The sequence below is a fragment of the Hippocampus guttulatus genome, chromosome 9 (assembly GCF_054856545.1).
Source record: "Hippocampus guttulatus isolate MCC_2025c chromosome 9, RoL_Hgut_1.0, whole genome shotgun sequence".
NCBI classification, from domain to species: domain Eukaryota; kingdom Metazoa; phylum Chordata; class Actinopteri; order Syngnathiformes; family Syngnathidae; genus Hippocampus; species Hippocampus guttulatus.
In genome coordinates this window covers 22513111-22538083 of record NC_141269.1, presented here as the reverse complement: position 1 = coordinate 22538083, position 24973 = coordinate 22513111, and the positions used below count along the sequence as shown (strand labels likewise).

The window sequence follows — 24973 nt, the reverse complement described above, 5'->3', positions numbered from 1 at the left end:
AGAGACACCAAGATGAAAGAATGCTGTGTCATATTCTCTACCGCTTTCTGTGGATTTGCATTTTAATGTATTATTCGATCATGGCCTAGCCGCGGTATATTCCTCAAACTGCTTCACCCCTGCAACCTTTTTTTGTTTATGCTTACAAATTGCATTTGTCAAAAGAAAACATCAGTGAAGCAATGACACGACAAGATTCTTGTCCTTGCATCATTGTGTAGAAGACCTTGGAGATTGAATACCGAGATTACATTATATACCGTATGTTAGAATCTAACTACTGCAAACGCGCAAAAACTGAGGTTGTACTGAATTGTTGAGATATACCTTAATACCGGTAGTTGTTTGGATTCTTAGAGTATGGCTAAAAGCAATGCTCTTGGACTTTCTGGCGTGTCAGCGTTCCCCCACTATATAAGTACTGACTGCTTTCACTCCATCACTGGCTATATGGAGCAATTGTGAGTTATTTGTTTGTTTGTTTTTTATTGCAAAGCCCACTTGTACAATGACAGGATGTGTTCCAACTCGGAAAAAAAACAAAACAATATTTACTTTGAAGTGTTTTGTGTTATCTGGGCTACTCAATTTCAGTTGCGTATCCAATTTACTGCTGCCTCATTTCATGCGCCACGTGTGGGTCCTCGCAATGGAGACACTTCTGAAAAAGTTAAAGACAGTAGCACACATTCAGCTAGTGGCTCACACTACAGACATGAGAGCACATACTGTGTGAATGTATTTGAGTGACAGGCAAAGGTCAGGCGAGGCGTGTTTTCTGTGCATTCTGTATTCAGTGTAATTTGGCAAGCTTGTTAGAAACACTCTTCTCTGTGCTGTGTCAAATAAAATACATTTTAATTGTCATTCTACAAGGACTTTAAATTTTAGTGTTTTCTTGATAGTGGTCCACTTAGATTGAAAAAAAGTAGATTTCATTTCCGTTTCAGTGCTATGATGCGATTGATAAATCCTAGTTTACTCTTTTTACCTTAATCGAAAACAGGTGACCATTAGCTCATTTGAGCTAAATGAATTGAAATGAAAATAAAAAAAACAACAACAAAAACACTTGTGAGGTGAGATGCACATTTTCTGTTCACGAAGCGGTGGGACGAGATGGCTCCCCTCCGATTGTGAACATGTACCTTTGATGAAAATATTTTATTTTTGGTCAAAAATCAGATCAGAGTGATAGAATGTGCAATATAATGTTCATATTGTCAAAAATCAATCAAAAATCGATTTGAGTCATTTCTGAAAGTCCCTGAACAGAGCTGTTAGGGTGGAGCTTGTCGATACAGGGGCCATTTTAGTTCCAAGGCTCAGTACCCTTCCCTTTTCATTAAAGTAAATCCATGTTGACTTTTATATGATTTATAGACTGTCTGCATCACAAAATTGATTCCCCCCCCGTGACTCACGTTTCCAGTAGATGCCATAGTCGCACTTGTTCCGCTCTCTCTACTCATCTGTCTGGTTTGACATTGGGGAGTTGTTATTATTATTATTATTATTATTATTATTATTAGTCATAGTAGTAGTAGTAGTAGTACAGTATTGTTGTTGTTGATCCGATCCGATCGGATTAGTATTGTTGTTGTTAATAAAAATAATAATAATATCATCATCATCATCATCATCCACCGATGACAACCATTTGCTCTAAAAGCCGCTTCATCTTTATGTAAACAGAGAGGAGCCTTGCATGCATTGTCGACTACTACCTATTACTTATAGTTTGGGACTTTCTGCTGTGAGCTGAAATATGTATTTATTTCTTTGTTTAGTTATTTATTTAACATGCTATCACATAGTTTAGAGGGCGTTACGATTATGCTAATGAGGCTTGAGCCACCCCCCCCCCCAAAAAATGAAAAAATTGGCCGAACAGCACCACTGCTGACATTTAAGAATAAAGTTTGTTTTTATTCCAAATAAAATAAAGATATTTTTGACTTGACATCTATCCATGCATCCGTCATCTGAACTGCTTATCTTCGCAGGCGAGCCCGAGCCTTTGACTGTACATAATGATTTCAATTGAAAGAAACATTTTTAATTTCAAAAAGTGAGTCTATCTAGACCTCACTGAACATGAATACATATTAAAATGAAATCTTAGATAAAGACTGTTTGACTTGACATATTTACTTTGAATGTTATGACAAAATTGAACATTGGACATCTACATTGTTTATGAATATAATGATTATTCCGGTACCTGTTGCACTCACAATATGTTCCTTAAGCTTGAATGCATAGACCGCTTTGAACCATGTTTTTTTTTTAAATTTTTGGTGTGCACAGACTGTGCAACAAAACTCATCATTTTTTATTTTAGCTGACAATAACTCAAAATAGAGACCCTCCTTCCAGTTTGAGAGCGTAAATCTCTCTGACGCTTTACTCCATTGCTGTTTATGGACACATGAATACTCGTGCTGAAAAGGATGATGTCACTCCCTCAGACTGTAATTTCCTTTTCATAATGTACTTGTTTATTGAATAGTGTTAGGAATCAGGTATTTTCCATCCATCCATTATCCAATCCGCTTTACCCTCACAAGGCGTGCTGCAGCCTCTCCCAGCTGTCTTCAGGCAGGGTACACCAAGAATTGGTTGCCAGCCAATCGCAGGGCACACAGAGACGAACAACAATTCATATTCACAATCACACCAAAAGGTGATCAATTAACCTGCCAGGCATGTTTTTGGAATGTAGGAGGAAACCGGAGGACCCGCAGAAAACCTACGCAGGCACGGGTAGAGCTGGAATCAAATCCAGCGCCCCTGTTCTGTGAGGCCGACGTGCAAACCACTCGACCATCGGGCCGCCTATTCACAGTCCATGTATAAAATAAGAAATAATCCTGCCTTGTTAGGCATGTAATGTTATGTTCCTAAAATCTAAAAGACTATATTTGACATTTTATATTGAAAGTTTTTTTTTTTAAATGGGCAAAAAGTATCTTTATTCATCTTTTTAACGGAAAGTACTTCTTAAAGGCATTGCTCGGCGGAGGAGCATAGATATAAATATGCCAGACGTGGAAAACAAAGTGGAAACAGATCCCAACGAGCTGGCCCAGAAAATGTGATTCCATGGCTTGGTTTGAAAAAGTCAGACGCTCAGAAAAAAACCAGTAATCAGCAAAACATGCCACCAACAACTCTTTCCTCAATCTACTTTACTTTTCCATGACAGTACAAAGGTTACATGCGTGTTTGAAAATCATTCTGTTTTTACATCTAAGCACTACGAGATAGAATTTTGACTTTTGTGTGCTCAAAGAACCGAAGTCCTTGTTTATTTTTTATTTTTATTTTTGGGGGGGGGGGGGGGTTCCTTTGACCACATGCTGATAAGTGTAGTGACCAGAACATCATCTGGTCTGGCCGATTCTGGCCAAATCAATCATTTCTTACCATCTTGAGACATCTTGACTCGCCTACACGTCAATTTCTTCAGTCCAACAGTGATGGCTGTGGCCATGCCACTGTTTAATGCTTGATTATTTCTTCACCTGGCATCATACATATTTGTTTGCCCGAGGCTTCAAAATGAGCTGCTACTGAACAGAGAAATCTAACAAATGGGGTGAATCAATGGAAAGATTCTCTGAAAAGTGGGTCACCATTTAAACTGACCACACCACGGCCAAGTAAATGAGAGTGAATGAGAAAGCCACCGTGGGCGTTTTAAAATGGGGAAAGGGATCAATAGGCTAGCAAATGACACAGATAAATCCCAACAGTGACTGCTATTGACACAATTCACACCCATAACGTGGATCATGGCAACTGGATGTGAGAAACACTCCAATTTAATTCCATTTTTTTTCATAGCTTTTGTCATGGTCCCCCACAAACAACCCTCCTGCCCCATTCTCTGATATTGTGTTCTCATTTTGTGTCCTTTATAACTTATTTTCAAAAATAACCCCAAATAACCTCCATTTCAGGACTAGGATTTAGTCACAAGACCCCAAGGAGCAGCAACAGATGACTGCACTACATTTGCTGGCATCAATTGAAATTAAATCAGAATTTGCCCATTATTCTTTCAAATGAAGATTTACATTGGGAAAATGTGTAAGGCTGTCCAAGCACATCACATTTTACTCTGGTAGTGCTTTTACAGTGCAGCACTGTCGATGGTTAAAAAATCCAGGACGCATACCCATCCCCAACAGTTGTCAGGTTCCGGATTGCTCTGGAACAAAGTGGATCGCTGCAAACATAGACACGGGTAAAGATTGAACAAAACGTTTTACTACAGAAAATGCAAAACTGACAATGTACAACAAAGTTCGCCAGTAACTAACACGAGGAGAACACAAATAGCTTGTAAAAAGGCAAGCGGAAATAAAGAACGAAAATCACTTGTCATAAAAAGACAAGGTACCGATAATCTAATTACCAGGAAGATAAACAAAGTGACAAAAACACTACTTAAACCATCCATCCATTTTCCTATCCACTTTATCCTCACAAGGGTCGCAGAGGGTGCTGGAGCCTATCCCAGCCGTCTTCGGGCAGTAGGCGGGGGACACCCTGAACCGGTTGCCAGCCAATCGCAGACTACTTACACCAAAAGTACAAAACATTAACAAGAGCACTGTGAAACGAGGTCAAGAACGTCTAGGGTGGCCAACAAGTCAGAGACTAAGAGCCAATTTTTTTACTGTGTGACTGCAAAGAGCCACATCTTGTTTTATCGGCTCCTCTTGTTTTATGTTGAGAGGGAAGAAATTTTATCTGTGCTATATGTTACACAAACAGTACATTTGACAATAAAGTTTATCCAATCCAAAAATCCAATCCAATCTTACACATGGGCATCCCGTCCGCGCGCGCGCACACACATACACACACATACACACACACACACTCACACACACACACTTTTTTGTCCAAAGATTGACTTTTGAAGCGACCAACTTCCCACGATCGACCCGATCGCCCACGTGCAATCATACACAAGCACGCATGCACACGCGCACGTGGGTGCCCAATCATGCACTCGCGCACATATGCACCCACGCCACGATGAGCAACAGCCGGAACGGCCCGAACATGAATGAAAGCTAAAGACACAAACACACAAATCTTTTTTTTTCCCCCACCCATTTCCTCCCCCCACCCCTTGCTGTCGACTTGTGACCAGTCCCCTGGCTCCCGGTCGATTGCAATCGACGTATTGGGCACACCTGCCTTAAAATCAGAGGCAATCCGCTGACTAGCTTAGCGCTTAGCGCTTAGCGCCGTTGTTTGCGCGTGAGGGGTGATGCAGTCATCTGATTGGTTGGCCTCTATGTCAATCAAGTAATGGGATTGATGATAGCCTGATGTAGGGTGTTCGGTGTATTTAGCACCTTAGTTTGAATGGCAGCGCCACTGCCGAGGTGTTTTTGGCGCTTCTCGTGTGAAAGCCCGGGAGCTGCATTGAACAAGCCAAAGAACCGCATGTGGCTCGCGAGCCGCGGGTTGGCCACCATTGGTCTAGATAATCAAACACTTGGAACACGAGTTCTGAGCCAGGCTGAATTATCCGATAGCAGTTTGTTGGCATGGTTGAGCTTATAAAGGTAGATGATAGTAATACATGACAGGTGCGGCTCTGGAGGGAACACCCTCCGATCCGCTGGAAACTGAAACACAAACAGAACAGAGCATGACAAGAGCAGGCACAACTGTCCACAGACTCTCTCTGTTCTCCTGCTGTATGTAAGCCTACAAATAGGAATCAGCAATGGCATCTGAAACATTTTAAAATGTGAAAACTATCTTCACTGTGCAAACAAATCTGATCTTTCATTTTTTTCTTTGTGAACATGTGCTGCCATTTCAAGGTCCAGCCCGTAACTCACAGTAGCAATTCCTATTTAGGACTCCCATCATGGATAAACAGGGCATATTTACCGTTTTTCCGCACTATAAGGTGGACCGGAAAGCATTCAACTTTCTCAAAAGCCGATAGTACGCCTTATAATCTGATGTGACCGATATATGGATCAATATTTCTTTGATGTAGGATTTGAAATGTTCTGTAAAGCACTTTGTTACAGCTGCAGCAGTTGCAAAAGTGCTGTATAAATAAGGCTGTATTGTATTGTACAGTAAACATTCCCATCCCCGGAATTCTATGAAAAGGAATTTCCTTCACCCGGAATAAAAACCTATGCATTAACATTTTGACTACGATATGACATGTTATTGGAACTTACGTAAGCGGAAATTCCACTAGCCGTAACCCGAATGGAGACGGGAGGCCGCGGCAGCTTAAATACACGCAACGCCCACCCGATGCGACGGAAAGACACGACGGTTTTCACTTTGCCTTTTTCTATCATCAGATCCAAAACGACGACGTGTAAGTGACTTTTTATTGGTGTGCGTTTTACTCTAATTGCGAAAGATTTTAACTTTTTCACTTACGTCCCGTAGATCGCGGCACTAGCTTAAAAAGCAGCGCCCACTCGACACGACGGAAGAAACGTGTTCACTTCGCCGTTTTCATTCATCAGATCCGAAACGACGATGTATAAGTGAGTTTTTATTGGCGTGCGTTTTATTGTAATTGTGAATGATTTTAACTTTATTCACTTACGTGCCGTAGATCGCGGCACTAGCTTAAAAAGCAGCGCCCACTCGACACGACGGAAGAAACGTGTTCGCTTCGCCATTTTCATTCATCAGATTCGAAACGACGACGTGTAAGTGACTTTTTATTGGCGTGCGTTTTACTGTCATTGCGAAAGATTTTAACTTTATTCACTTACGTCGTGTAGATCATGGCATCGAAACGTAGAAGAACTGTAATGACTGGAGGGGAGTGAGTGAAATGCATCCGTTTGAGCGAGGCTGGACACAAAGTAAAAAGCATCCAGGAGACACTTTGAGTCGGAAAGACGCAAATCTATGAAACTTTAAAAAACAAGGCATGGATTCAACTCCTGATGACAAGCCACCATCCAGCAAGGAAGCAATGCAAATGGCAACAAAAATCCTTCAGTCAGTGGCAGGCCCTGCATTTCAACCTTAGGCCTTCAGTGACGTCACATACAGTACATTAACACAATATAGGCTCGTCAGGCAGCACTTAATTTCAGGAGCATTTAAAACCATCAAGTATGCATTCACAATTAAGAGCAGGAAACTAAATTTACAGATATTGTCAAAACTAAAAAGATTTTAAAAATACTAAATAAAATGCCACCCAAATTACGCTGTGTGATCATAAACAAGTCTGTCCAATAAATTGCGCAATGTTGCAGTTTCATATAAGACACCAACCACACAATAACAAAACAAACTATTCTTTGAAAATAAAATTAACAGATCATTTGCATTTTGAGAATAGGCTATACAACAGCAAATAACTGAAAATGTTGAGCAGATGAGATTGAACGAATTTTAGTGCATGAAGCTGACTACAATGCGCCATTATAAATTGCAGGTGAGCTGATTTATTTGATACATTTTTGTATCTTTGTCATTTTATTTCGTGACCATTAATACTAACAAAATAAAATTCATTTACTCACCAATGTAGTGCCTGTTCACTGAGCTGCAGATCTACGCGAGTGTCCCCAAACATTTTTAAACGCACCGTAGCTTGTAAGTGCCCAGCCGTGCTCTAATGTTTCATTGCTGCCTTGGTAAAACAACTTAAATCGGTAGTTCTGCAAACAGATCAACGTCTTCTCCTTCGGCCATTTTGGGTCAAAATGCAGCAACAACTCCCTCTAGCAGGTGCTAATCCAATCACCGAACGCGCACGTCCAGTGACGTAAGCCCTTCTCGCTGGCCCTGGTACGCAGACTTGTGATCTGATTGGCTATTGCAAGCTGACTGTGCCCGTTCATTTACAGCGCACAGGGGCCTGCTCTGTTTAATCTGAAGGCCCAGAACAAGTTTAGTTTACCTGGCAACACAAGCTATCTGAAATATGATTGGTTAAAAACTACCATAATAAATAAGTTATTTATCGAGTGGCTTTCAATGTTATTTAAAATAACATTGAAAGCCACTCGACTAAATGGAAATAATATGAGGTAAAGAATACAGAGAATAATTTTGTTGACATATTTATGAAAATAAAATAACAAATTAAATTTGTTATTCTCAGAAAAGTAAATTTAATAAATTTAAAAAAGTAAGTAAAAGTAAAGTAAAAGTAAATTTAATAAATTTACTTTTCTGAGAATGTTTAGGCCAGCAGAGAAGGTCTTGCTGGCCCTGACGGAACGCCACTTCCTTCAGTATGCACAAGAATCACCAGACATCGGTGATCAACGGGACAGTTACTTGCAACTAGCAAGAAAATGTATGACACGCAGGCAAACATTATCATAATCCAAAGAATGCATCCAACAAAACAATCCAAAATAGACACATTTTTCCCAAGACAGAAAAAAATAAACATTAAAATATTGTACGTATTGTACTGTTGTGATTTTTTTGGTTACAACTGTCTTGCAGTTTTTGTTACATAAACTGTTTTTGGACAGTATATTTTTGCATTTTATTGATTGTATTGTTACGCGTGCATTTTGTCAACATACTTGCAGGTCTATAAAGGACATGTACCATGCTCATTTCCCAAATGAGGAATTTCTGTTATCAGGACAGATTGGACAGCGCAAACACGAGTCTGTACTAGAGAATGTTTACTGTTTATGGCATAACTTCATCAAGTGGATGCATAACGCAACCTCAGCCACTATTGTAGCTTCTATGCGCCTTATAATGTGGTGTACCCTACATAACAAAACCGTTTTAAAATAGGCCATTAATTGAAGCTGCACCTTATACACCGACACGCCTTATCGTGCGGAAAATATGGTATCATATCTCGCTCTCCACTGAATTAAGAACAGACCAGGCATACTGCAGATTAAAGACTTTGCAGAATATACTGTTTCACAGTTAAGATGTTCTGGATTTCAATCTCAGTTTAGGTCTTCTTGCATGCTTTAAGAAGCAGGTTTTGGCGATGTTAGAGTACCTGCACAAATCCACACGGGCAACCCAAGGAGTAAGTGAATATTAGGTCTGCTTGAATGGTATCTCTTTTTTTTCTCTTCTTGTACTTAAAGCTGCAGAGATGCAGCCAGTAAACTCTTCATACAGACACAAGATCACATCCCTCTGCAGCATACGGCAGCTGCTTATGCAAATATTTGGGTGATGTTTCTCAAACATCATAATTACTATTAGGGCCCACATACAGGAAACTCATTAGCATATTGCACAAACATCAATAATAAAACTGGGCCTCAAATGCCATCGCACTGGGATCTGGCATAACAATTTGTTCAGTCATCTATGGTTCAGTCTGCTAATCCCGAAGTATGCAGACTATTCAGATTAAATTGTATCATCAAGTTTTCTGTTGATGCGACCATCTGAGTCCTGTTGTTGTCGGCAGGAACCATGAGTCTGATACATCAAGATTAATGGACTAGTACAGAGCCAGGAACCTGCATATAAATAGGGATAAAACCCAAAGTGCTTCGGGAGGGCGTAAAATTACCTTTCTTGGTTTGACGATAGTTCATCTGTGGAGATCATCACAAGCACTGCAATCCCTGTGTCCCCCTGATAATCCTCCTCAGATTGTTTATTTGTGACCTGGGTAAAAAAAAAAAAGGCTTCGTAGGGATTTTTGCTTTTCTTGTACATTCGAGAAGGAGAGGTAAAATTGATGAATTTCATTGAACTTGTTTGTCTGTGCAAAGCTGCCAGTCAAATGCAACACCAGAAGTACAAAAGAAATTATTCAGCAAAGCTGAAGTAGTGCACAGGTTTAACATTTCTTCTTCTCAAGCTGTCTGAAATACTTTGTCTGGAAAAAAAAAAAAAAACAAAAACCATAAACCTATTTTGAAAAAAGAGGCAAGATGAATGCCTCAGTGCTACAAATACAGAAATAATTTTGAAACGATAATGTATGTGTAAGTCTGAACAGTGGAAAATTGTGTAGGTAGTACAAAATGTGCGGATGTTTGAATTTGAATTTGAATACAACTTTATTGTCAAATGTGCTGTTTGTATGTGTAACATACAGCACAGATGAAATTTCTTCCCTCTCAACATAAAACAAGAGGAGCCGCTGCGGGTGTTCGCGCCGCCATCAAAGGAAAAGTTAACAAAAAATGTGATATTATGCACTATAACGTTCATCATGATTTCATCCGTGATAACCGTGTCCTAATAACGACATATGTATCTCTTAGAAGGGCTTCCAATGATGGGTGGAAATGTATGAGATTTTATGTTCATCGCAGATTGTGGGTGCATGTCTGCATAAAGCTCACATGGTCATCAAAACACTGCAGAGTGATTTTATATTCTAATCCGGCCCTTTTTTTTTTACTGATTATTCTTATAGTCAAAATAAAATTTCGCCAATTTCGCCATCCACCAACATCCATACGTTTGTCTGGACTTGGTTGTTGAAAGCAAAGCACAAGAAGGAGGGGAGGAAAGCTGTTAAAAAGTTGTTCATCATAAAGTGAGCTTTCAATGAAATTGTGCCCCAATAGATACCCATTGCACTTTGTACATTGATTATTTTTTAAAAATATGTCAATCATAAAAGAAAGCTGTCATAGAAAATCAGGCACAAAAAGATCTTGTGGAATTTGCTTCATTCAGTGTTGAGAAGAGGCAAGAGATGTGGCAGGAGAAGCTGTGGCTGTTTTGCCGTGACAACATGTCTTCGGACAAGGTCCTGAGCTTCTGTCAGTTCCGGACTGAGAAAAACCTCGCCGTGCTGAAGCAATCGCCAGCCTCCTTCCAGGAGTGCATGAAGGCATGGCTGAGAAGGCTGGCACTGCATCAGATCCATCCATCCATTATCTGATGCGCTTATTCTCACTATCCCAGCTGACTTCAGGTGCTAGGCGGGGTGCACCCTGAATTGGTTGAAGTGCATTAGACCCCAGGGGTATTACTTCACAGAGGAAAGTTTGTAATTTGGATTTGAAATAAAACTTTTGGGATGTCTTGTGGCTTGTACTGTTATTTGGAATGAGTACAGACAAATGTTGACAAAAACTATGAAACTGTATTACAGAGCAAGCTACAGCCAACACAAGTGAGCTGCAGTCTGTGGAATCAGGCAAGAATGAAACTCGATGCGTCGAATGGTCATGATGAATAAATTCATGAATGAATGAACATAAAGCCACGGATCTGTGACCTGCCAGTAATTCTGGTGCAACATAAAACACAACTTACAGTCGATGAACAAAAAGCTTGACCAGTAGTATGTTGAGGATGATGAAAGATTTGGAGATAATAATACATGAAGTATCTAGTGTTTTGTTTTGGGGTTTTTTTGTATTTTTATGTTTTCGGGAGAATGGTGCAAGATTAGAATGAAGGGACCAATTAGCATTGCGTGAGAGCCAGCATAGGTTCATTGTGACTCGATCACAAAGACAAAAGTGGTGATCAGAATAGTAACTCTCATTATTCATTATTGTGGATTCACACTTGATTGGGGTAAATATTTGTCATTTCAAGTAATGATCTGTTGACATTGGAACAGAAATCCAGAAGGGTGCAGATTGAGTTCAGGACCATGGACAGCATCCCCACACCCTGTGAGTAACCGGTTCCCCATTTGGATTAAATAGGAGAACTAAATTTCGATGTTGTCATCATGATGTCTCATGCGTCTGTCAGTGAGCTCTGATGCATCAAAGTCATTTCCTTACCTGCTTCATTACCCTCCGCAAGACTTGAGGTTACACTGACTTCTAACTTCTTGGGCTGTCAGGGGGAAATAACGCAGATGTATTGAACCCAACTTTTTAGGTCGCACATTACACTGACCTCAAAGTGGATCACACAAGAGTAGTTTCATTACATCGTTATGTGACATTTAAGATGGCATTTGATGTGTGGTGTGATGCACGTGTGGAGGAGTTGCTATTAAAAAAAAAAAAGTCTATCTATTTGGAATTTGGTGTCAGGACATTGTGTGGTGAATGTCTCTCTTTTGTGTGTGTCTGCATATTGTTGCCTGTTAGTTTCGTTCATACAAAATTGCTCATTTGAAAGTTCAAAGCAATCACGAGCGCCGGGAGTGAAGAGCGAGACACTCAGCATGAAAGCAGACTCTGGTGAGAGTGACGCATCACAACACCAAGGGCGACAGAGAATGCTACTTTATGGGACTAATTGATGAATTTCAGTGAGTGCTTGATGACACTGTCACTGTGCTTTTCGGCAGCCCTCTTTTTGTTTTTTATTAAATACATTCTGCATGAAAGCATGAGTGAGGCTGCGGTTGGAGGGGGTTGATTGTCACTACTATTTTTCGCTCTGACAACCTTGTGCCGAGTGCAAGGGGCGTAGGTGTGCTCGTGACAAGGAACTCGCTGTTCATCTGACAGCTCCACAATACTTGTCACTAAATACTGTCGTCCAGTCAAATTCACATGATTCAAATGTCTGGAAATGTCTCACAAACTTTTGATACTTCCTTTTTCCTTTTGAATTCACTTGGAAGCACCAGGAGCTTTTCACGCCACATTGCAATGAAACCAGATGGGTCAAAAATGGCATAATGCCGCTTGTGGCTGTGGAAAAATCGTGACCTTTTTCTGGAGGCGGGCCGAGGTCTTACTGGGGTCAGAACAGCGCTGTCCTCTTCTGTGTCCATATTGTTGGCAATGGGACAGTGACCCATTGTACGCCCACCATTTTCGCACGGCTACAAATCATATGTTGAATGAAAACCCGATTTCCAAGGATTTTCAAGATTGAAAGACTTCCTCTCAACTCTGCGACATGTTTTTTTTGCATCAAGGGGCTGACGGTAATGAGTCCCCAGCCTCCACTTCAATCCAGCTGTGGAGACTTGGAGACAAATTACATAACGTGTAATGACTGTGACTGCAGGAAGAAACAAATTGTGCTTGGCTGCAAAACTGCAAATACTTCAGCACTACTGTATACGGTATGACATCCCTTTGGACAAAACACACGAGTTTAATGACACAGTCTATAAAGTCATCTTGACATTTCACTGCTTTTCACCGTGACTCTTTGAGCAGAAAATTATTGGGGACCGCTGTGTGCAGGCCCCACAAAGTGATCACTATTTGGTTAGTGATGAAAAAAGCGGAAAGGGCGTGGCCGGGACGGGGGGCGGGGCCACTTACAAAAGTGGCACTAAACATGATGAAGATGAAGTGTATTAAATTTACACACTAATTGAAACTTTAACGGAAAAAAAATCCCAAGATTGTTCACTATTCTTTCAAGTGAAAACTTGTGCAATTTTGCTTATGCATTCTTGGTGAGCACCAGCATGTAACTTCAAATTTGCAGTTCAAAATCAAAACTAAAAAGGGAAACACATTCCCTGCCATATTTAAGATGTGTTTATTACTTGTATTCATAAAGTGTTGTTTAAATGTGATAAAAAGCTGTTGATTCTTACCTCATACGGTGATAGTGAAGTCCCACACTGTTTACTATATATGGGTTATGAATGTATTTTATTATATAAAGTCTATTTACAGTATATACAACAATATACAGTTTCATGAGGTAGAATACTTTATTTTATCTTCATTTTAAGCTTTTTAGCAAGCGCTAAAAGCTTATTGGTCCTCTCCGTCTTTTTTCCACTCTCTTTTTAGCCAACTCCTCTTGTTTTTACGCATGCTTCAGGCTGTCGAAAAGCGCTTGAGATCGAGTAGTTACTTTTCAGTAGAAAGGTCTGTTTTTGGTGTTTCACCGAGGTTGCGTGACTCTGCTTTCCATCTCGATCCGTATAGAATGACATCGTCACACACTATACACAGAGCTTTACCGGCAACATCGAGCCTTTTCACGAATCCGACACAAGCACAATGGTTCCTCTTTACTGTTTCCTACTGGGGACACCGTCAGCTTTCTATCCAACCCGTCCCATCGAAACGTGTTTTTCAGATCCGCATCTATCTGACCCACTTTAGCTTCGTCGCGAGTCTCGATAACATTCGGCATTCGCGAGAAAGGGGTTTAGGAAGGCGAACACGGATTGGTTGTGATTTGTATTTGCCGATATAGCGACCAATCACAACAAGTAAGACGTTAGTTTTAGCCCATATAGGAAATAACGACAAACTAACGCTTCGCGATAAAAAACGGGATTCAAAATGGATGCTTGCAAACGTTACTTGTAAACGTTACGAACCCCGAATCTGCCGAAGACAAGTCCGGACAACACACAGAATTTTTTTAAAGGATTTGTAACAATATAAAATAGGTCCATTTTGACTGGAAAAAAGCGGAATTCCGCCAAAAAGCGGAAAAATGTCATCCCTGCAGATCAAAGATGTGACAAAAACAAGCAAAGACAAAAATAAATAAATAGAAAATTCTACTGATGTGTTGTCATCATTTGGGTACCCTCGGAGATGACCTGCTGCAAATTTTGATAAGCCCTGTGACGTACCGTCAGGTTTTTGTTGCATGCACCCATTCAATTTTAAATTACGTTTCTCATGCGATCACACATATTTCGACACTTAAAATTCACGTCCAGCATGGCGCGCGCGCACACACATGTACACACACACACACACACACACACACACACACACACACACACACACACACACACATTATCTCACTCCCATCCCATTTCGTCACAGTGGCCTGAGCCGCCGGCAGCACAGAAACTTTCCAGATTGGATTATTGGTACCATGAAGATGCCAAAATAAAGTTACTCAATAAAACATTGCATTAAATCATGTCGATTAGTCTCATGAAATACCAACAACCGTGTCCCTATTTACACGCCCATATTTTACCTGAATTGAAATTTCTCAGACTATTCTCAATACAGAGATGGTTGGTTCGTTATTAATTTTATTTTATTCGAATGTCAAATGGTGCAAACGATGCAAAGTGCCTCGCTTTCACTGCTTGTTCCTCGCAAAAGCACGTTGCGCAAACCAACAGGAATAATTTAATATAGGAGGAAATTGAATAATAGTTAGGTTCATGACTCGCTGTAGAAAAGAACCCATCAGATTGTTGGCCAGTGTTATCAGTCTGAAAAATAAATAAAATGTTGTTTGTTTACAATACTGTATTGATGCTGGGCATTTTCTGTTTTTTTTTCTGTCCAGGTTCACCTTGGTCTTCAGCTGCCTGGTCCTCTCGGTGTTCTCTACTATTCCAGCTCATCAGGACTTCTCCTCTTACTGTCTGCTTATTCTGGTATGAGCATTCTTCAAGTTTTACTACACTTTCCTCTTTCACACTAAATCAGTATTACAGTTTGTCTTTAAAACCCTTGACTCGTGTAGTATTTACGTTTTAAATCATTGCAACGTTTTTAGTTTAAAAAGACCTTTAATGTGTTTTTTTTCTGAAGGAACTAAGTAATTGTGTATGCAGCAAGAGTTGCAATTAGAGCGAAAATAACATTCCAGGCAGTGTGTTGATTTTGAGCAACGTGCGGAGGCAGTGTGTGTGTTTTAACCAATGTCTTCTCAAATTCATGATCAGATACATTACCGATCTGTCCAACACAATTTTTGAGTCACTATTTAAGTGCTTAATGTGCATAAGATCTTATGATTTAGATCAGGGATGGGCAACTGGGGGGCACACACTCTGAGTGGCACCTTGATTAATTACAAAAAAAGTGTGTGTGTGGTGGTGGAGGGGCGATTTTGCGGTTGGGTTTGCGGGATTATAAACATGTTTCCTCTCCTGCAGTGGAGCCCTGCAGACTCGTAGCATGGCACCTGCAGATTCACTTATTTGTGGATCCCCCCCCCCCCCCAGTAATAGTTTCAGTATTCTTTTGGGGGGGGGGGTGTAGATTGGAGGATTATCAGTGTTTTGGGGAGAATTTTTTGAGTTTACAAAAAAAAAAAGTGCATTTCAATGGACGTCAGGTATATGCAGATTTTTGCTATTTATGGGCCATTTATGGGCTATTTTTGCTTTACCCACGCAAATAGTGAGGTTCCATGATACAGTTTTAAATTAGAAATGTTAACATTCAACACGAGATGGCAGACATGGCTTAGTCATATGTTGTTCTAAACTACAATGTAAGTAGGCCATATCATTTTATGCGGATTTGGAATGACATACAATCGTGTCTGAAATTTTAGTTGATTTTTGTGAAAAAATGCACAAAATGACTTCATGTTGGTTTGCTGTTTGGTAGGGTTGTGCCGTCCTTGAATGGTAAATTTAATGCATGTGAGCCCTTTGTACTGGAAAAAAAATCACAGCACATGGTTATTTTTTTAATTGTTCAACCACTTTGTTGCTGAAAGATGGCTCTTTTATATGTGCCCTGCGATAGCTATTATGAAAAAAGACATATGCGCGGATTTTGTCCATTTTCAAAATGCCATTTTTGTCATACATCTGGTTTGGAAGTGCGTGGTCTTATGCCCCAATTGTGGTCCTCTCCGCCATTAAAATTGCCCAATGTAAGGATTTGTCATAATTTTTTTTCATGATCCTAAGAGGCTCTGATTCGTTCTGAATATATGAACACCACATCAGTGCATTCTGCTAAGACTAATACATCATTTGTTGAACATCCTGTAGGAGTTTGTCATGATTGTGGTGTTTGGGTTGGAGTACATCATCCGCATCTGGTCGGCAGGATGCTGCTGTCGCTATAGAGGATGGCAGGGACGACTCCGCTTTGCCAGAAAGCCATTCTGCGTCATCGGTGAGTTATTACAGCCCCCACCCCCACCTCCACTTCCCACAATAATGTAATTTCTCAGTCAGTCTTACTGTTTCCTCTCCCATTTTTTGATGCCTGTTGCATCGCTTAGTAGCCTTATTTTTGTGTTCTGTGGCACGCTCGCAATATAACTTTAGGTCGTAAGTAATATTCCATTGCATGCGATTGTCCAGCGTTTGCACGTGTCATTGAGAGCTGTGGTCAAACCTCATAAGACAAGAATTCATTTACGTAATGAGCTTGCATCAATGGCCTTTTATTTTTCCAATATTTAGACACGAATCCCACTGCTGCCTCTTGGAAAGAACAGTTGGAAAGACTGATGGAAGGGGAATAAGGCTCATGGGTTACATCTGACCCCACTTTGTTCACGCTAACATCGATGTGCTTGTTTATGATGTTGCTGATCTCTGGAGAATTGTGGAAACAGACAAGCAGCAAATTGCAGTGTGCAACTGAACAAGACAGAGTGGGGAAGTTTAACTTCAACACTGCTGCTGTTGCGTCTCCTCACAAGGGTCGCGGGTGTGCTGGAGCTTAGCCCAGCTGATTTGGGGCAAGAGGCAGCCTGAATTGCTTGCCACCCTGTTGAGCTGACTTAGGCATGTACACTAGATTTTCACAACTATACTGTGCACCGTATTAAGAGGCGCAGTGGCAGTTATGGGTGCTACTTCTGTTTTTAACACAAACACAAAGTGCACTGCATTATTGGACACTGGCATGATAAAACGAACGCTACCTTAAAAAATACAGAAGCATGCATGCACGCTAGTGTATTTTTTAAAAAGGCAACAGGAGCAAAACTGAGTTGGTTTGTACTTTATTGAAGTATTTAACAATGTACTCATGTTATCTTTTGAACAATCCTCATCCATAAATCCATCACAGTCCTCATCTTCTGTATCCGAAATGAACAGCTGGGAAAGTTCTCCATCAAACACGTTTAATTCCCTCACATCATTGTCAGAGTCAGTCTCGTTGCCGAGGGAAGGCTCGAACAACAGTGCAAGCAGACACATTACCCCAAGCATCCAGAATCCATTCGCAAATTGTGGCATAACTCTACCGACACTGCCTCCCAGTCTTAGTAAAGCCGTGCTCTCCATCCCTCCCACGCCGCTCACAACTTCACTTTGACTCCCGCTGGAAACTTTTATTTTGGTTTAAAAATCCTCAGAGGTGACAATTTCTGTCCATTAATATGGAAACCAAGCACAACAGTAAAAACCGTCTTCTGACGCCCTGTCGTGTGTATCGCTACAGTGCTGGCCCCCTTCTTCTCGACAGTGTGATTCACCAGGATGTCGAAAGTAATGTGGTTGGGTTGGATGTGTTTGTCACTGATATCTTGGCCGTGTGCTTGGAGCCATTGCCTTGCAAAAAAAGATGACCCATCATCCTAGTACGAGCAAAATTTCATATTGAATGTCTCTGGAAAATCAGCGCGACTGTCACCAGCCTAGTTTGGCTTGGTGATAAGTATGGTTCATTCTAAAAATGACATCTGCCAAAAATACGGGTAATTTTGTCTCTCATGGTCTGAGAATCCTTCAAGTGTCTTCAGACCATCTCCAGGTTCCAGCTTTTTTCTTTCCGCCTGGTCACAGGTCTGATTCTCATTATGGTGTGTTATGTGTAGAATTTGGACGTAAACATTCATTGAATCAATTTTGGGGGAAAAAGGCGAGAAAGTGCTGTAAACACTGCATTGCACATTTAAGTCAGAGGCTGCCATGTAAAATGTGGACAAATTGAAGCGTTGTGGATACTTTCCGGGTGCCTAAAATATAGGTCTGGGCTTTATATGGTCAGGGATTGTCAAATCTTTCAACCAATAAATTCTTGATGACATGTGCTGCTGTTGCCCGTGTTACCCAAGCCAACAATTCCTTAGTTTACTTTGGCAAATACAAATGACAGGAATGTAAAACATCTCTACCTAATGTCAAAAACTAACATTTGAATATTCAAATCTTTTCTTGAGGACTAAATGGTTGAAACATTTCTTGGAGTGGTTCTGTTTTATTTGTGTTGAGAGTTGTTGGTTGAGGCAGAAGTAGAGCATGGCAAAATGTATGATACGTAATTACATTAACGGCTGTGACTTGAAGAATAAGGTGAATCACAGCTGCAGTCTGCTACGAACGACAATGAGGCATTTGACACTGTTATCAAGATGGAAGAAGTCATGCGCGCCTGATCAAAACATATTACAGTAGTTAATTAACCACTAAGAAGTTTTCGTGGTCTGCGTAACATGAAATAATGCAACATGCCACATGATATGAATGATTCTCCCTGAAACTTTCTGGTCTGGCGAGTCAACCACAAATGAAAGATTGTACGGTTTAGGGCACCGGTTAAGAATGACACTCCACCACTCTTGAGAAATAAATTTCAAACAAATCATGTAGCGCTCTTGATTTGTGCCTTCAATTCTTGCTGTGTCCACTTCCTGTCAAACACAAAGGTGATTCAGCTCGAGTTCAGTCCAAGTAAAAATCCTGAAATCCTATAGAGGTGCTGGTCGGCCCGGTGGTTGACTGGTTAGCACCTTGGCCTGCAGAGGTGCAGGGTTCGATTCCAGCTCCGGCCTTCCTTGGTGGAGTTTGCATGTTCTCCCCATGCCTGCATGGGTTTTCTCTGGGTACTCAAAGTACACCAAATTCCAAAAACATGCATGGCAGGCTGATTGAATACTCTAAATTGTCCCGAGGTGAAAGTGTGAGCATGGATGGTTGTTTGTCTGTGTGCCCTGCAAGTGACTGACAATCAATTCAGGGTCTGCTGCCCGTAGACGGCTAGGATAGGCTCCAGCACGCTCCGCGACCCTTGTGAGAATAAGCGGAGCAGAAAATGGATGGATGGATATATAGGTGCTCATCAAAAAATGTGAATATTTGAACAGAGTTCATTTATTTCAGCAATACGATGCAAAAAGTGAAACTTGTGTAATGCATATATTCATTCTACACAGACTGATACATTTCAAGTGGTAATTTATTTGAATTTAGATTGAAAACTAACTTAAAAAAAACAAATTCACTATCTCAGATAATTTCAATATTGTGAAAATTGTATGCGAGACATGGGTTTCAGCTGTCTCATTCCTTGTGTCAAGCCCCTCTTGAAAAACAAAAGCGCATCAGAAGCCTGTGCGACACACTGTACTGCTGTTGAGTAGGCATAGTCCAAAGTTATGTTCTCTGATGAAAGCAAATTTTGCATTTGCTTTGGAAACCAGGGTCCCAGAGCCTGGAGCAAGCGAGGGAAGTCACAGAATCCATTTTGCTTGAGGTCCAGTGTCAAATTTCCACTGTCAGTCATGGTTTGCAGTGCCATGTCATCTGCTGGTGCTGGTTCTTTGTGCTTTCTGAAGTCCAAAGTCAACGCTGCCGTCTACCAGGACATTTTAGAGCACTTGATGCTTCCCGCTGCTGAGCACTTATATGGGGATGTAGATTTCATTTTCCAACAGGATTTGGCGCCTGCACACAGTTGCCAAAGCTATCAGTACCTGGTGTAAGGATTATCCTATTCCTGACTGGCCAGCAAACTCACCTGACCTTAACCCCATAGCAAATCGATGGGGTTTGTGAAGAGGAAGATACGATATGCCAGACCCAGCATTGCAAAAGAACTGAAGGCCACTATCACAGCAACCTGGGCTCTAATAACACGTGAGCAGTGCCACACACTGATCGACTGTAGTAATTCAGGAATAAGACGCCCCAACTCAGTATTGAGGGATGTACATGTACATACTTTCCATGTTTATACTTTTCGCTTGGCCAACATTTCTCAAAGTCCTTTCTTTGTATAGCCTTCAGTATTAGACTGGCGACCAGTTGAGGGGATAGTCTGCCTTCCGCCCAAAGTCAGCTGGGATAGGCTCCAGCAACTCCCCGTGAACCTGTTCAGAATAAGCGGTGTTGAAAATGGATGGATGGATCACCTAAATTAAAACGGATTAACACTTGAAATGTATCTGTCTGCGTTTAATGAATTATTCATTCACAGGTTTCACTTTTTGAATAGTATTACTGAAATAAATCAACTTTTTCATATATTCTAATTGTTTGATGAGCACAAGAACACTCCCTTGCTTAGTTTTTTTCTGCACAATGCACACTATCGAATGTGTTTTTGTATCGTAAGTACAAAACATCTCTTTTTTTTGTGAACCTTGCAGACATCATTGTGCTGATTGCATCAGTTGCTGTGGTGTCGGCTGGAAGCCAGGGCAACATCTTTGCCACGTCAGTCCTGCGTAGCCTTCGTTTCCTACAGATCCTGCGCATGGTGCGAATGGACCGAAGAGGGGGTACATGGAAGCTGTTAGGTTCTGTGGTCTACGCACACAGCAAGGTCAGCATGAGGACAACCACAAACTAATCAACACATACGCACACTTTTCCTTGACTGTATATCATAACAGAACAATGTCAATTCAGCGGTATTCAAGTACAGTCAGAGTTCTACTGCCGTACAGTATATGCATTAGGCCAGTGGTCCCCAAATGTTTTTGCACCTTATAAATGTACTTTGTGCAATTCGATCTCATACATGGACTCCAGTGAGTCCGTTTTTGCTTCTGCAGCGTCAAAGACAATGCACCACTTGCGCACTAGATTTAAAGGGAATGAGAAGAGCTGGTTCCATTGGTGGCAAAGCCGGCCGGCTTTGTTCACGCCCACAACGTTGCACCACGCACACAATCCCAAAAGAAACAAAACGCCACTCATGCATACAGTTCGACTGCGATTTGTGCTACACTTGCGCCGGGCATAAAAATAGAGCCCTAAATTGTACCACTGTGCTCTGAATTTGTTCATCTTTGCCCACAGGAACTGGTTACTGCTTGGTACATTGGTTTCTTGGTTCTCATCTTCTCTTCATTCCTTGTCTACCTTGTGGAGAATAAATTCAACAAAGAGTTTGCCACATATGCGGATGCCTTGTGGTGGGGCACGGTGAGTTCTGAGGACTATCTGTTGCCAGAGTTGAATGATGTCGTGCATTTTTTAAACTCCTAACAGGCTATCAATAGTCCCATAAATATTGAATCATTTGCCTTTGCTTTTTACCCAACTCGATAATGTATAGTACCGGTAAGTCTTTTCACCAAGATGCCAGCATGATATTTTACTAGAACGTCCTCATACTGTATTGCTTTTTGTTGTTGTTGTTGGAAAAAAAGGACTACAAAGCATTCCACTTTGTGTAACAACCAATTTTCAGGCTGGAACTGTATTTCTTTTGTAAATCAGGAGCTTCTTTTCACAGATCACTCTGACAACCATTGGCTATGGGGACAAGACGCCAAAGACATGGACAGGAAGGATGTTGTCTGCTGGGTTTGCACTGTTGGGGATTTCTTTCTTTGCCTTACCTGCAGTAAGTACAGACTTTTCAAGACATTCTTTTTAATGACTGCTCCTACGGATCCCATCGATTTGGGTGTCCTTTTTAATGAGCTCATGAAAGGCACTGTACACTGTACCTCAAGCAGGAGCTTCTAATGATTGATTCGCTTTGGACGGATGTATATTTGTGCCTCAAAAGGTGATAAAACACCTGAGTGTCCATCTGCCTTTACGGGGTCAGTCCAGGCACATAATTGGCCCGAGAGGAAACATCCACACCTTTGATGACATGTTACACCGCGGGGATCTCTTTATCGATAAATCAAGATTTACAAGGTGAAGGCATGGCATTGATTTAATTGTAACAAGCTGATGAGGAGAAGTAGACTAATAATCCACATGCTTTCGGCAAAGGTCACATTTTAAAGCAATCTTGTATTGTGAGCCGTTCAAGGTCAATCTCTGTTTAGCCTTGTCACCTGCAAAGTGACTGAATGGGGACAGAACAAAAGGAGACACTCACTTGAAGGGATCGTAAAAACTCGACAGGGCACCTTTCACATGTTCTCCCTTTTATTGAAATGGTGACAAATTATAGTGACACTTAAGTGAAAGCATCGGTTCACAAAATTCCTTCCTTCCACACTAGGGTATTCTGGGCTCAGGTTTTGCTCTGAAGGTCCAAGAGCAGCACAGACAGAAGCACTTTGAAAAGAGGAGAAACCCTGCAGCTTACCTTATTCAGGTAAATTGAAGATGCGCACCTCACATCTCTATGTTGCCAACATGAATGTTGCTGTGATGCAAAACAGCATACCACTATTATCATTTTCCATCCTCCCTTTAACTCCTGTGCACTCGTGTAATTAATCACAGAATTTGATGTAAAAAGAAAAAAAAAATCTCCCGGCATGTCGCTGTATTAATCCGGGAGGTCGTTCCATTCTTCCCCCATCGTTGGCATCGAGGAATATGTCGTTGTCATTTCCTGTCTTGTCTGCTGCACATATTTCCTCCTTTTCTAGCCTCCCCAAACGTGCATTTAATTTTCATGCCTGTATTCTTTGACAATTTCACATTGCATAGTATGACAAAGTATTTCCCCCCTTTTCTCATCCGACACCTCAGACTTTGCCCTTCCGCTTCTTCTTCAATCCTCTTCCACTGCTGCACGTCCCCTCTCTGCCATCCCATATTCCTGCCATGTTTCATGCCTCCCTTTCCTGCCGTCATTGTGTCATCCTGTCCATTCACATGTTGTACCAGGCTGCGTGGCGTTATTACTCCACAGACAGCGCCAGGCCATACCTGGAGGCCACATGGCGGCACTATGAGAGCCTCCTGCCTTCCCACAGGCATGTATTCATGCCTGACCTCCGCTCCAAGCCAAGACGTGTGACACCCCTGTGTTAGTGTTTTCACTAATCAGCTTTCTATTTGTTTTTTTTTTGTCTTTTCCATCTCCCTCATCTTTTTTCTCTCCACTCCCTGTTTTTAAATTCTGTTCTTTTATATTTATGAGTCTTCTCTCTTTGTACTTTTCCCTTCTTCTTCTACTTCTTCTTCTTCTTGGTTTTGTGTATTCTGCATGCAGTGTGTTTGGCGTAGTTATGCAGCTGATGAGCACTCGGTTTCCATTGCTACCTGGAAGCCTCACTTGAAAGCGTTGCATACCTGCAGCCCTACAAAGTAGGTACAATTACGGCAACTGTTGCCTGTATTTGGTCACTTGTCTATTTCTGTATGTGTACTGTAAGAAAAAATAATAAAGAACTGCCCTTAAAGTTGCCTATTCAACCCTCACAATTTACAGCTTCTATGTAAATTCAGTCACATGAGAGCTGAAGAGACAAAATTTTGGAATCAAAACAGCAATTGTAGCATTTCGTTTCCATGATGTATGCAATTATTAAGCCAATCAGACTTTCCGTCATTTAGCGGGTGGCCCTGAGTTGCGAGTAATGCAGAGATCAATTGCGATCGTGGCTTGACCTGCATGAGTCGACTAAATTAAGTGCAGTCAGCCATTTGACTTCACGACTCAGCTACCTCTAGATTAGTGGTTCTTAACCTTGTTCGAGGGACCGAGCCCAACCAGTTCATATGCGCATTCACCAAACCCTTCATTAGTGAAAAATAAAAATTCAAGACGTAAAAAATGCATTTATTAAATACAGAAAAAAGTAGTATACATTTTTTTATTTTTCCCAAAAATGAACTGGCCAGTGATGGCCAAGCGGGCGTCTCAGAACTAATTGACATGTTGAGTCCGGCGTGTCTTAACTTCCATGGCAGAGGCTCTGTCGAACCCCTGAGAGTGATTCACCAAACTCCAAGGGTTCGATCAAACCCAGGTTAAGAACCACTGCTCTAGATTTTTAATAGCTGTAACCACATTTTATATTGCAGAGGAAAAACACGGATTTAAAACATACATTAATTGTATTTGAACCTCGTTTTCATTTTGATTCTAATTCAGTTCACAAGGTGTCTTGTGGGGGATGTTTTGGTAAATTTCAGTTTGAGGAGTGGCTTTGTTTCAAAGGTTCACCCAGTTATAGACCCTGGATGTATGTGCCAAAATTATTAAACAACCACCCATGAACTTTTGACAATCATTATCAAGAAACACCCGTCCTTTAGTTCAAAAAAGGCAGAACAGTCAATCTGCAATAAGAGTCCAAGATAAAAAGCCAAAGTTAAACACAAACAACTTACTCAGAATGTAAGATGTATTGGTAATAAATGAACAAAATTGCAAAATTAAACTTGACAACTCAATGAGTTTTGGTCTTCAAAATAAATTGTGTGAAAAATAATGTTCATCTGTTAACTGTTAAGCGTACGCTATGAAGTTGGCAACTG

General features: G+C 41.0%; 1 protein-coding gene across 2 annotated transcripts in view; it reads left to right on the top strand.

The window, feature by feature from the left end:
- The window catches only part of LOC147200769 (potassium voltage-gated channel subfamily KQT member 5-like), a 141533-nt gene that overhangs the window by 91574 nt on the left and 24986 nt on the right, over positions 1 to 24973 (top strand). For both annotated transcript variants that reach the window (XM_086120265.1, XM_086120264.1), the window contains exons 2-8: positions 15148 to 15238; positions 16595 to 16721; positions 20935 to 21110; positions 21590 to 21715; positions 22029 to 22139; positions 22758 to 22853; positions 23703 to 23797. In XM_086120265.1, coding sequence (XP_085976391.1) covers positions 15148 to 15238; positions 16595 to 16721; positions 20935 to 21110; positions 21590 to 21715; positions 22029 to 22139; positions 22758 to 22853; positions 23703 to 23797 — 822 coding nt within the window. The remainder of the gene's footprint in view (positions 1 to 15147; positions 15239 to 16594; positions 16722 to 20934; positions 21111 to 21589; positions 21716 to 22028; positions 22140 to 22757; positions 22854 to 23702; positions 23798 to 24973) is intronic.